The sequence below is a fragment of the Poecilia reticulata genome, chromosome 13 (assembly GCF_904066995.2).
Source record: "Poecilia reticulata chromosome 13, P_reticulata-male-v2, whole genome shotgun sequence".
Taxonomy (NCBI): domain Eukaryota; kingdom Metazoa; phylum Chordata; class Actinopteri; order Cyprinodontiformes; family Poeciliidae; genus Poecilia; species Poecilia reticulata.
In genome coordinates, this window is record NC_088842.1 from 32,298,661 (window position 1) to 32,312,073 (window position 13,413).

At 47.4% G+C, this 13,413-nt stretch overlaps 1 protein-coding gene across 1 annotated transcript; it reads right to left on the reverse strand.

The window, feature by feature from the left end:
* Positions 1 to 3,749: 3,749 nt before the first annotated feature.
* LOC103475210 (uncharacterized) lies at positions 3,750 to 12,216 on the reverse strand. The gene is made up of 2 exons (XM_081614686.1): positions 9,625 to 12,216; positions 3,750 to 3,978 (listed from the first exon to the last, which is right to left on the reverse strand). The coding sequence occupies exons 1-2, from the start codon at positions 10,626 to 10,628 to the stop codon at positions 3,873 to 3,875; spliced, it is 1,110 nt and encodes a 369-aa protein (XP_081470812.1). The 5' UTR covers positions 10,629 to 12,216; the 3' UTR covers positions 3,750 to 3,872.
* Between the last annotated feature and the right edge of the window lie 1,197 nt (positions 12,217 to 13,413).

Genomic DNA, 13,413 nt, shown 5'->3' on the forward strand with positions numbered 1-13,413 from the left:
GTCGGCCAGTCCTGCCTGAATATTCATGCGATTGATGTCGTCTTAACCTTTTCATCTCTAACGTATTAATTGGCTTGTGAAGGTTTATTCTGATTAGTTTTATTGTTGTAATTTGTATGAAATCATCATTTGTTTTGGTCATAAAGGTCAAACCACCAAAAAATGTGTGTGTTCATTTGTTTGAAATAATTACAACAAACAAAGCCAAAGCAGACAGGCTAAATTTTGAGTTTCATTTTATGTAATATAATGTTTGCTTACTTGTTACACACACCTAAGCTGCTAATATTCATATTTTTTGTTGTTTGTTTATTTAGTTTTTCCTATGACAGTTTCACTGTCCCTAACTAAAAAAGTTGGAGACAGAATCTGGATCGAAACGGTTAGACTTTGAAATTAATCTAAATAAATAAATAAATAAAATAACAATTCCCCAAGGTATTCCTTTTTACTTTTACTTTTTGAGCTCAAAAACTTCTTTTTTTCTAGAAAATTGCTGAGATTAATCTAAAAATTCCTGAGATTTTTCTCACAAATTTGAAACTCAGATTTTTTTTCTAGCTAATTTTTTAGATTAATCTAAAAACGTCTGAGTTTTTTTTGGCGGAAATTTACTCCCCCTTTATTTGTTCCTGTGCTTTTCAGTAGACTAACACTTTCTGGCTTGACAGCTGATTTTTTTTAATTATAATGTTATAGCTGAATAAGAGTCGTGGCTGTGTGGAAACTGATTCAGAACCAGCAGGAAAACAGATGTTGCTGATATCATAGCAGCCTCCTCCTTTTGGCCCGCTCTCCTCTCCTGCTGCAGGAGCCGTTTGGAAACAAAACAACATTTTAACGAGTCCAGAGCTGATAGGAAACCGAGGTGAAACATGGAGACGAAGAAGAAAAACAAAACTGAATATTTATTTAAAGTTTGTAGCAGAGGGAGGAACAATCTCTAAATGATTCAGTTTAAAAGCGGAGCGGAGCAGAACAACGTGTTCATGTTTCTGATCAGAAATTGGACGTTTGTGGTTCAATCTGCTGGAGGAGGAGGAGGAGGAGGAGGAGGAGGAGGAGGACAGAGACACTGTGTGTCTGTCTGACTAAAGCAAAACAATGCAGCCAGAAACACAGTGTACTTATTAATAAGATCAAACAGAAATGTTTCTAATTTGTGTTATTGTCCCTTAAAATATATAAAAATGTAAAAAATCACTTTAAATCTCTTCTACCGCGATTTCTTTATACATAATTAAATAAAGAAATAAAAAAAGAGAAGAAAGAAAACAAACAAAGAAAAGAAATGAATATAGCAAAAGAAAAAGAAAAGGAGAGAAAGAAAGGAACAAAAATTAAAGAAAGAAGCAAAGAAAAACAGGAAAGAATAGCTGTAGCGTCAGACATCCAACACTGACCTCTAGTGGTAGAATCCTTGCATTGCACCAACTGTCTCGCTAGTTTCCGCTGAGCGACACGAACTCAGTTATTTTAAACCAGCCACGTTAATTAATAAATAAAAATAATAGTAACATTTTCTGACTTTCAGAATGTCATCAAACTTTTATAATAATATTTTTTATTATATTAATTAAAGTTTCCATATAGATTAATGTTCTAAAATAATATATTTCAGAGATGTTAAGACTAGGAAGCTACTAACCATGCATGGAGGATTCCACCCCAAATCCAGCACCCTGAGACTGTACACGAGCCGTAAGGAAGGAGGCAGAGGACTAGTGAGTGTGAGAACCACTGTCCAGGATGAAACATCCAAGATCCATAAATACATCAAGGACAAAGCCTCAACGGACGATGTGCTCAGCGAATGTCTCAGGCAATGGGGAACAGAAGACAAGGTGCTGGAAGTACCATCATGGGAGGACAAGCCCCTACATGGGATGTACCACCGACAAATAACTGAAGTGGCTGATGTCAGGAAAACCTACCAATGGCTGGAGAAAGCTGGACTCAAGGACAGCACAGAGGCTCTCATCCTGGCCGCCCAGGAACAGGCCCTAAACACCAGAGAGGCTCAGATCTACCACACCAGAGAAGACCCAAGGTGTAGGTTGTGCAAGGAGGCCCCTGAGACAGTCCAGCACATAACAGTAGGGTGCAAGATGCTGCCAGGGAAAGCGTACATGGAACGACATAACCAAGTGGCGGGCATAGTGTACAGGAACATCTGTGCAGAATATGGACTGGAAGCCCCGAGATCAAAGTGGGGAAAAACCCCCAAAAGTGGTGGAGAATGACCGAGCTAAGATCCTGTGGGACTTCCAGATCCAGACTGACAAGATGGTAATGGCGAACCAACCAGACATTGTGGTGGTGGATAAACAACAGAGGAAAGCCGTTGTGGTGGATGTAGCAATACCAAGTGACTACAACATCAGGAAAAAGGAGAAATTGGAGAAATACCAGGCCCTCAGGGAGGAACTGGAAAAGACCTGGAAGGTGAAGACCACAGTGGTGCCTGTGGTCATCGGGGCCCTCGGGGAGACAGTCACCCCCAAACTGGAGCAGTGGCTCAAACAGATCCCAGGAACAACATCAGACATCTCAGTCCAGAAATGTGCAGTTCTAGGCACAGCCAAGATACTGCGCAGAACCCTCAAGCTCCCAGGCCTCTGGTAGAGGACCCGAGCTCAGAGGATGAAAGAAACCACCCGCGGAGGGTGAGAAGGGAATTTTTTTTTTTTATAATGTTAAATCCAACTGAATCTGACATTTTTAAGCTGAATTTATTCTAATAAAACTCAGTATAATACAGTCAGATAAATGCTTGATGATTAAAAATCATCAAGAAAAAAGTTTTCTATCTGGGAAATTATGTTTCATGCAAAGAGGAGGGGAAATACTCGCATTACATTTCACTAATTAGTTTTGAAGGCAGTATTGCGCAATCACCTCAAATTCAAGCCACACTTTTCAGGAAATCATTTTCCTTCCTCTTCACAACCTTGTTTGTCTCAATCCCCCAAAAAATACATTAAGAACACTAATTTACTTTTTTTTTTTAAGTGAAATAACTATACTAATGTAATTTTTTTCTCTTAAAACTTCTTTAAATCTCCTCAGCAGGTGAAAGAGCCACTTTGTCCTGCAGCAGAAACTCATTGAGTTTCTCCCAGAAACATTGACTTTTTCTCATCACTTTGCAAACTGAGATCAATAAACCCTAAAAGAGCTGAAAGTGCTAATTATTCGTGTATTTTTAAAGCTCATTTGCATTGCAACTTTTGTCCTGTGGAAAGTGTTGTTTGTTTTTTGCTGAGTTTGCTCCCTGATGTTACAGAAAGTTCACATGTGCCATTTAAACTGATTTTTAGACTGTAAATCCTGCTTACTGTGTGTACATTTAAAGAAATATAAAGATATGAAAGTGATTTAAACCTTGGCTATAAACTTTAGTAAATGGGTTAATCAGAATTGCAGCCAAATATAAAAAAATTTTCTAAATTAATATCTAATTTTATCTGTTCAACAATAGATTAAGCATATAATGGAAATAAACAAAGCGGTTGGAGATTTTGTAAGAATGTGTTCATAAATTATTGCAAAAATAAAAAGCATGATGAACATTTACCATTTACCAGACACGTTTATGGGGGAAAAGGGATTTTTGTCACTTTATAGGTCAAGATCCAGTTTAACTAATTCATTTAAAAAAAGATTTTGGTAATTCTGAGTAAAAGTCAATAAATATATGTGTTTTTATTTAATATAAAACCAAACAGAATGTACAAAGTTAGAAAAACTCACATTTTAAGGCCTTTTATTGACTTAATATTTTCTGTCCGTGTTGTCTTCACTTGAGCTGCTGTTCATTCACGCATCGGCTGTTCATTCACGCATCGGCTGTTCATTCACGCATCGGCTGTTCATTCACGCTGCAGGCTGAGGCTCAAATGTTCCACACCTGAAACGGAAAGGTTCCTCCTGGTCGCGTCCCTCAGGTGAGCCGATCTGCGCTGAACTCTTTCATCTCTGAATCAGAGAACCAATTAGTGCCGGGATGCCAAGTTTAGTGTAAAAACAAAACAGCGGATAGCAAACGGTCACAAGGTACAGACAAACAAAAAGAAGAGAATTTCAACAGGAAAAACGGTTAAAAGAACCTTCAGCTAATGGCGGAGAAACAAAAAACTGCTGTCATCGGTGGCTATGCTAGCTAGCTTAGCATTCAGAACAGGCAATGATAGCTGAAATAAATTAAAGAATAATTTTTAATAAATATTTCCTAGTGCAAAATTAAAAAAAATAATAATTTCAGCATCTAGAGAACATAATATTTTCCTTATTAGTTCAGGAATTTTTAAACGCTTAAACGCTATTCTAAGAAAAGGGACCATCAGCAGAGAACTCAAATAAGGTGGTTCTCTAAAGGTGAATGATCAGAAATGCTGATCTCATCAATACCAAGTTGCCTTCAGTAGTTTAAGATTTCATCCTTAAACTTTATTTTGTTTTTGTGTTGTAGAGACACTAATGGTTCTTTTAAATCAGGCCGGGAGACCGACGGCACTTGCTAGGAAGCCCTTGAGGTTAGCCCGGAGACCAAACGGACTCGCTGTGAACCCTAGAGGTCAGACCAGAGACCCACAGGACTCCCTACCAAGCCACGGAAGCAGGCCGGGAGAGCGACAGGACTTGCTAAGAAGCCCTGGAGATTAGCCCGGAGACCAAAAGGACTCGCTGTGAACCCTAGAGGTCAGACCGGAGACCCACAGGACTCCCTACCAAGTCATGGAAGCAGGCTGGGAGAGTGACAGGACTTGCTAAGAAGCCCTGGAGGTTAGCCCGGAGACCAACAGGACTCGCTGTGAACCCTAGAGGTCAGACCAGAGACCCACAGTACTACCTACCAAGTCATGGAAGCAGGCTGGGAGAGCGACAGGACTTGCTACGAAGCCCTGGAGGTTAGCCCGTAAGACCAACAGGACTCGCTGTGAACCCTAGAGGTCAGACCGGAGACCCACAGGACTCCCCACCAAGTCACAGATGCAGACGGAAGCCGGCCGGGAGAGCGACAGGACTTGCTACGAAGCCCTGGAGATTAGCCCGGAGACCAAAAGGACTCACTGTGAACCCTAGAGGTCAGACCGGAGACCCACAGGACTCCCTACCAAGCCACGGAAGCAGACGGAAACAGGCTGGGAGAGCGACAGGACCTGCTACGAAGCCCCGGAGGTTAGCCCGGAGACCAAAAGGACTCGCTGTGAACCCTAGAGGTCAGACCGGAGACCCACAGGACTCCCTACCAAGTCAAGGAAGAAGACAGAAGTAGGCCGGGAGTGCAACAGGACTTGCTACGAAGCCCTGGAGGTTAGCCCGGAGACCAAAAGGACTCTCTGTGAACCCTAGAGGTCAGACCGGAGACCCACAGGACTCCCCACCAAGTCACAGAAGCAGACAGAAGCAGACGGAAGCCGGCCGGGAGAGCGACAGGACCTGCTACGAAGCCCTGGAGGTTAGCCCGGAGACCAACAGGACTCGCTGTGAACCCTAGAGGTCAGACCGGAGACCCACAGGACTCCCTACCAAGTCAAGGAAGAAGACGGAAGTAGGCCGGGAGTGCAACAGGACTTGCTACGAAGCCCTGGAGGTTAGCCCGGAGACCAAAAGGACTCGCTGCGAACCCTAGAGGTCAGACCGGAGACCCACAGGACTCCCCACCAAGTCACAGAAGCAGACAGAAGCAGACGGAAGCCGGCCGGGAGAGCGACAGGACCTGCTACGAAGCCCTGGAGGTTAGCCCGGAGACCAACAGGACTCGCTGTGAACCCTAGAGGTCAGACCGGAGACCCCCAGGACTCCCAACCAAGTCACGGAAGCAGACGGAAGTAGGCCGGGAGTGCAACAGGACTTGCTACGAAGCCCTGGAGGTTAGCCCGGAGACCAAAAGGACTCGCTGCGAACCCTAGAGGTCAGACCGGAGACCCACAGGACTCCCCACCAAGTCACAGAAGCAGACAGAAGCAGACGGAAGCAGGCTGGGAGAGCGACAGGACTTGCTACGAAGCCCTGGAGGTTAGCCCGTAAGACCAACAGGACTCGCTGTGAACCCTAGAGGTCAGACCGGAGACCCACAGGACTCCCCACCAAGTCACAGATGCAGACGGAAGCCGGCCGGGAGAGCGACAGGACTTGCTACGAAGCCCTGGAGATTAGCCCGGAGACCAAAAGGACTCACTGTGAGCCCTAGAGGTCAGACCGGAGACCCACAGGACTCCCTACCAAGCCACGGAAGCAGACGGAAACAGGCTGGGAGAGCGACAGGACCTGCTACGAAGCCCCGGAGGTTAGCCCGGAGACCAAAAGGACTCTCTGTGAACCCTAGAGGTCAGCCCGGAGACCCACAGGACTCCCTACCAAGCCACGGAAGCAGGCCGGGAGAGCGACAGGACTTGCTAAGAAGCCCTGGAGATTAGCCCGGAGACCAAAAGGACTCGCTGTGAACCCTAGAGGTCAGACCGGAGACCCACAGGACTCCCTACCAAGTTATGGAAGCAGGCCTGGAGAGCGACAGGACTTGCTACGAAATCCTGGAGGTTAGCCCGGAGACCAACAGGACTCGCTGTGAACCCTAGAGGTCAGACCGGAGACCCACAGGACTCCCTACCAAGTCAAGGAAGAAGACAGAAGTAGGCCGGGAGTGCAACAGGACTTGCTACGAAGCCCTGGAGGTTAGCCCGGAGACCAAAAGGACTCTCTGTGAACCCTAGAGGTCAGACCGGAGACCCACAGGACTCCCTACCAAGTCACAGAAGCAGACAGAAGCAGACAGAAGCAGACGGAAGCCGGCCGGGAGAGTGACAGGACCTGCTACGAAGCCCTGGAGGTTAGCCCGGAGACCAACAGGACTCGCTGTGAACCCTAGAGGTCAGACCGGAGACCCACAGGACTCCCTACCAAGTCAAGGAAGAAGACGGAAGTAGGCCGGGAGTGCAACAGGACTTGCTACGAAGCCCTGGAGGTTAGCCCGGAGACCAAAAGGACTCGCTGTGAACCCTAGAGGTCAGACCGGAGACCCACAGGACTCCCTACCAAGTCAAGGAAGAAGACGGAAGTAGGCCGGGAGTGCAACAGGACTTGCTACGAAGCCCTGGAGGTTAGCCCGGAGACCAAAAGGACTCGCTGCGAACCCTAGAGGTCAGACCGGAGACCCACAGGACTCCCCACCAAGTCACAGAAGCAGACAGAAGCAGACGGAAGCCGGCCGGGAGAGCGACAGGACCTGCTACGAAGCCCTGGAGGTTAGCCCGGAGACCAACAGGACTCGCTGTGAACCCTAGAGGTCAGACCGGAGACCCCCAGGACTCCCAACCAAGTCACGGAAGCAGACGGAAGTAGGCCGGGAGTGCAACAGGACTTGCTACGAAGCCCTGGAGGTTAGCCCGGAGACCAAAAGGACTCGCTGTGAACCCTAAAGGTCAGACCGGAGACCCACAGGACTCCCCACCAAGTCACGGAAGCAGACAGAAGCAGACGGAAGCAGGCTGGGGGAGCGACAGGACCAGCTAAGAAGCCCTGGAGGTTAGCCCGGAGACCAACAGGACTCGCTGTGAACCCTAGAGGTCAGACCGGAGACCAACAGGACTCCCTACCAAGCCACAGAAGCAGGCCGGAGAGCGACAGGACTTGCTAAGAAGCCCTGGAGATTAGCCCGGAGACCAACAGGACTCGCTGTGAACCCTAAAGGTCAGACCGGAGACCCACAGGACTCCCTACCAAGTCAAGGAAGAAGACGGAAGTAGGCCGGGAGTGCAACAGGACTTGCTACGAAGCCCTGGAGGTTAGCCCGGAGACCAAAAGGACTCTCTTGAACCCTAGAGGTCAGACCGGAGAACCACAGGACTCCCAACCAAGTCACGGAAGCAGACGGAAGCAGGCCGGGAGACCAACAGGATTCGCTATGAACCCTAGAGGTCAGCCCGGAGACAAACAGGACTCCCTACCAAGCCACGGAAGCAAGCCGGAAGAGCGACAGGACTTGCTAAGAAGCCCTGGAGATTAGCCCGGAGACCAACAGGACTCGCTGTGAACCCTAAAGGTCAGACCGAAGACCCACAGGACTCCCCACCAAGTCACGGAAGCAGACAGAAGCAGACGGAAGCCGGCCGGGAGAGCAACAGGACCTGCTACGAAGCCCTGGAGATTAGTCCGGAGACCAACAGGACTCGCTGTGAACCCTAGAGGTCAGACCGGAGACCCACAGGACTCCCAACCAAGTCACGGAAGCAGGCCGGGAGACCAACAGGATTCGCTATGAACCCTAGAGGTCAGCCCGGAGACCAACAGGACTCCCTACCAAGCAACGGAAGCAGACCGGGAGAGCGACAGGACTGGCTAAGAAGCCTTGGAGGTTAGCCCGGAGACCAACAGGACTCGCTGTGAACCCTAGAGGTCAGACTGGAGACCCACAAGACTCCCCACCAAGTCACGGAAGCAGACGGAAGCCGGTCGGGAGAGCAACAGGACCGGCTACGAAGCCCTGGAGGTTAGCCCGGAGACCAACAGGACTCGCTGTGAACCCTAGAGGTCAGACCGGAGACCCACAGGACTCCCTACCAAGCAACGGAAGCAGACCGGGAGAGCGACAGGACTGGCTAAGAAGCCCTGGAGGTTAGCCCGGAGACCAACAGGACTCGCTGTGAACCCTAGAGGTCAGACCGGAGACCCACAGGACTCCCCACCAAGTCACGGAAGCAGACGGAAGCCGGTCGGGAGAGCAACAGGACCGGCTACGAAGCCCTGGAGATTAGTCCGGAGACCAACAGGACTCGCTGTGAACCCTAGAGGTCAGACCGGAGACCCACAGGACTCCCAACCAAGTCACGGAAGCAGGCCGGGAGACCAACAGGATTCGCTATGAACCCTAGAGGTCAGCCCGGAGACCAACAGGACTCCCTACCAAGCAACGGAAGCAGACCGGGAGAGCGACAGGACTGGCTAAGAAGCCCTGGAGGTTAGCCCGGAGACCAACAGGACTCGCTGTGAACCCTAGAGGTCAGACCGGAGACCCACAGGACTCCTCACCAAGTCACAGAAGCAGACGGAAGCAGGCTTGGGGAGCGACAGGACCTGCTAAGAAGCCCTGGAGGTTAGCCCGGAGACCAACAGGACTCGCTGTGAACCCTAGAGGTCAGACCGGAGACCCACAGGACTCCCCACCAAGTCACGGAAGCAGACGGAAGCAGACGGAAGCCAGTCGGGAGAGCAACAGGACCGGCTACGAAGCCCTGGAGATTAGTCCGGAGACCAACAGGACTCGCTGTGAACCCTAGAGGTCAGACCGGAGACCCACAGGACTCCCAACCAAGTCACGGAAGCAGGCCGGGAGACGAACAGGATTCGCTATGAACCCTAGAGGTCAGCCCGGAGACCAACAGGACTCCCTACCAAGCAACGGAAGCAGACCGGGAGAGCGACAGGACTGGCTAAGAAGCCCTGGAGGTTAGCCCGGAGACCAACAGGACTCGCTGTGAACCCTAGAGGTCAGACCGGAGACCCACAGGACTCCCTACCAAGTCAAGGAAGAAGACGGAAGCAGGCTGGGAGAGCGACAGGACTCCATATGAAGCCCTGGAGGTTCACTTCTTTAGTTAGAAGTACCATCTTTCAACCCAGTACCTCAGAGTGCCTGTTTGATACATTTTCAGAAATGTAGTGCAGACGCCTCCGATCACACGTCTGAAAAGATGTGGCTCCTTCTGTGGCTGGTCGGAAATCGACTGGATGTCTTTATGGGCTTCCTCATCAGATGGCTCCTGGTTATGCTGTTCCAATAATTTCTTGTTTTCCTGCTGCAGGGCGGCGTTTTCCTGCTCCAATGTTGTGTTTTTCTCCTCCAGGATGGTGTTTTTCTCTTCCAAGTTGGTGTTTTTCTTTTCCAGGGTGGTGTTTTTCTCCTCCAGTGCGGTGTTTTCCTGCTTCAGCGCGGCGTTTTCTTTCTCCAAGACGGCATTTTCCTTCCAGAGAACCTTCCTTTCCTGCCTCAGGTCTGAGACTTCCTCGGCGTAAACTTTATTTTCCCCGTCCAAGATAAAGTTTACCTGCTCATAATCAGAATTTTCCTTCTTCAGGGCGGTGATTTTGTCCTCCAGGTCGGTGTTTTTCTCCTCCAGGGTTGTGTTTTCTCTTTCCAGAGCCTCGCTTTGCTGCCTCAGGTCGGCGTTTTCCTGGACATGGACTGTGTTATAGGTCTCCAAGATGTAATTCACCTGCTCGAGAACTGAATTTTCTTCCTCCAGGATGGTGTTTTTCTCCTCAAGAGACCTGAATTTCTGCGTCAGTGCAGCAATTTCCTTATCACAGTCCATGTTTTTCTTCTCCATTGCAGTGTTGATCTTTTCCAGTATGGATTTGTCCTCTTCTAGGTTCATGTTCTTGTCCACCAGTTTTTTAAATTCTTCTTCTTTGTCTTGAGCAAGCTTGTTTCTTTCAAACGCCACTTGCTCTAGATTTAGTACTTTGATTTTTAAATCCTCATTGGCTTTAATTAATGAGTGCGTGTCAAAGGACATCCTTCCAACTTCTTCCAAGAGGTCATGAAGCCTCTGTCTTTCTCTCGCTAACATTTGATGTCCTTTTTCCTCCTCTGAATCCGAAAACGATGTCTTGCTGCTTTCACTCATTATGAATTGTTTGTAAAAATCCTTGTCAAACTCTTGCTTGGATACACTCCTTCTTGCTGTCTAGGTTCTGCAATGGTTATGACAGTAGAATTCAAGAGTGCAGCTTTTTGTGCATCACTCTTTGTGACATCAAATTGCGTGATGTCACACATTGATGTCACTACCTCAGCAGGGCAACTAGAAAACTGCTGAAGTTTGAATAAAAACAAACTTTAAGGCTGAATGCAGCTGGGTTAAGCTGATGGCCACTGGAGACAGTTCAGCTGGTAAAATATTACCAAAGCTGAAATCCACACTTGGGAGACAGCGGCTCTTGAGGATAATGGACTGGCACAGCAAGGGAGCCAGGACCAACGGTCAAAAGAAAAGTTTGTGCCCAAAACCAGAAAAAGGGGAAACGGGCGAGCATGTTACCCAACTGGTGCCTGACTCTCTTTCTGGCTAATATCCGCTCACTGGATAAGATGGTGGATTTGTTACATCTGAGGCTGAGAGTTTCTGCAGAGATGGACTGTGCCATTCTTTGCCTAACGTAAACCTGGTTTAACAGCAACATGCCGTTGAGCCTTCCAGATTAACAGTATTCAGTTATTCCAAGCAGACCGCGACCAACACTCAGAAAAAACAATGCATGTCAGAAGGAGCAGGACAATGTATGTAAGTGAATGCAGATTGGTGCATGAACTGTGGACTGGTTAACAGCTGTCAGCCATCCTATCTGCCTCAGGAGTTTACTGTGGTGTTCGTCACCATTGTTTACATTCCACCGGGTGCTAACGGCAACGGAGGAGCTGTATGACATCGTTAGCTCAATGCAGATGAAGCACCCGGAGGCGTTTCACGTGAGCTGGGGGACTTTAACCACGTGAAACTGACGGACATTCTGCCCAGTTTTCATCCATCTTACACTCTGGACTTTGTCCACACCAACATTCACGGTGCGTACAGAGCTCTTCCTCACCCTCACCTTGGCCTCTCCAAACACATCTCCATCCTCCTAGTGCCAGCACATCGTCCACTGATGAGACGGATTAGACCAACGAAGAAGACAGTCACTGTGTGGCCCAGACATGCAGCCTTTGTGCTCCAGGACTGTTTTCATCCCACAGATTGGTTGATCTTCTGAGAGGCAGCTACTCATGAGGGAGAGGTAGACCTGGAGGAATACACCTCCTCTGTTCTTGGCTTCATCTCGTGTTAGTATTTATGAGCTGCAGACGCATCCTTAGCTACAAATCATCCAGTATTTACATACTGAAATAATTGTTTATTTGCATTTTTTCATCATTTTCTAATATTTAAAACAACTTTAAATGGTTACATCAAAAATCTGCAGAAAGTGCCGATATTGATGATTAATAAATTAATCGTCAGATTAATTGATTGCTAAAATAATGGCTAGTTGCAGCACTAGTTTGTTTTAAACCCAAGTTTTTCTGTTGGTTTTACTGCATTGATTGTGTTTGTCTGTAGTGCATTCCTTTCCTGTGGAGAACAAAACCAACCTTTTGTTTTTAGGCTCATTGTTGCTTATTTTTGGTGAATAATTAGCACTACAGCTGAACAATATGCAGGATTTAAAGAGAGAAAATCCTTCTTTCACCAGAAACCCTGCACCAAATCCCCAAAGCATTTGCAGCTTTCAATTTAAACAGCAGATTAAAATCAGCATCAATGAACGATGCAGAGCCTGCACTTTATCCAAGTCGCTCCGTTTGCGCTGCAGATGTTTGCAGGAGAGAAAAGGAGCAAACAGTGAAACCTTGGAGCGGTTGGGGGGGATGCAGTCTGCAGCAGAGGGTTGTTGTTTTTGTGTCGCTGCTGCTGCTGCTGCAGTCTGAAGCTCAGAGATCTGCTGAGTCATGCCAGGGCTCAGTCTCCAGGTCACAGCTGCAGAACCGCTGCTGAAAACTTCAGCTGCTGCTGATTTAATTATTGATCGGAGGAGGCGCAGCCACCTTCCGGCAGCTGCACACGGCTGTGGCTGAGCCGGAGCAAATAATGCATGAAGTTAAAATCTCTGGAGCAAAACATGATGAGATTTAGAGCGGGCGTGACAGGCGGTGACAGGAGACTGGCTGAAACACATCGCTCTGGTTTTATTGGGCCTGTTATCCCCTCTGTGATTCCAACTGAAGGAAATGGCAAAACACTTGGATCAAATGGGGTCTAATGCAGCACTGCATGCAGGGGAATCAACATTTACTCTACATTTTATGGCAATTATTCTGAACTTTTCAGGAAGATATAGGAGCTTGTTGTAGTCAATAATTCCTTAATATTGATGAAAAATGCTTGTTCCACTGGGAGATTATTTTATGTATAACAAAACATTTTTACCATGTTATCTGAAATACAACTTTTAAAAAATATTAAGGAGCTATTTGCTTTATACAAGCTCCCATATCTTGCTGTTATACCATTAATCTGCCGCCATGCTAACTAGCTTTAGCATTCACAACATGCTATGCTAGCTGCATTGCCACAGCGAGGGGGTTACTTGTAAATTAGTTTAGTCTCATTTCAAGTAAACTAAAATATTTGCACTAGAAAATAAACACAATTACTTGTTAAGATTTTGCAGTGTACAAAATGTGAAATTTGCATAATAAGGGTATATTTTCTCTGTTTCCTTTGTGTTTTTTCTTTAAAATCTGTGTTTATCTTGCACTTAGTGTTACATTTGGGTAATTTTAGAACCCAGTAAAGATCATTTCTTTACGTAAAACCTTCAAACGTGCGTATCAAGTTATTCTTTTGAAACTAGAAACATCTGAGATTGAAA

What these genes read in the sequence shown, in the direction of transcription:
- LOC103475210 (XM_081614686.1), bottom strand. Translation starts at nt 10,628, where the DNA reads ATGAGTGAAAGCAGCAAGACATCGTTTTCGGATTCAGAGGAGGAAAAA. An exon ending in TATCAAACAGGCACTCTGAG is followed by an intron (nt 3,979 to 9,624) that starts GTACTGGGTTGA and finishes TCTCTGATTCAG; the next exon opens with AGATGAAAGAGTTCAGCGCA.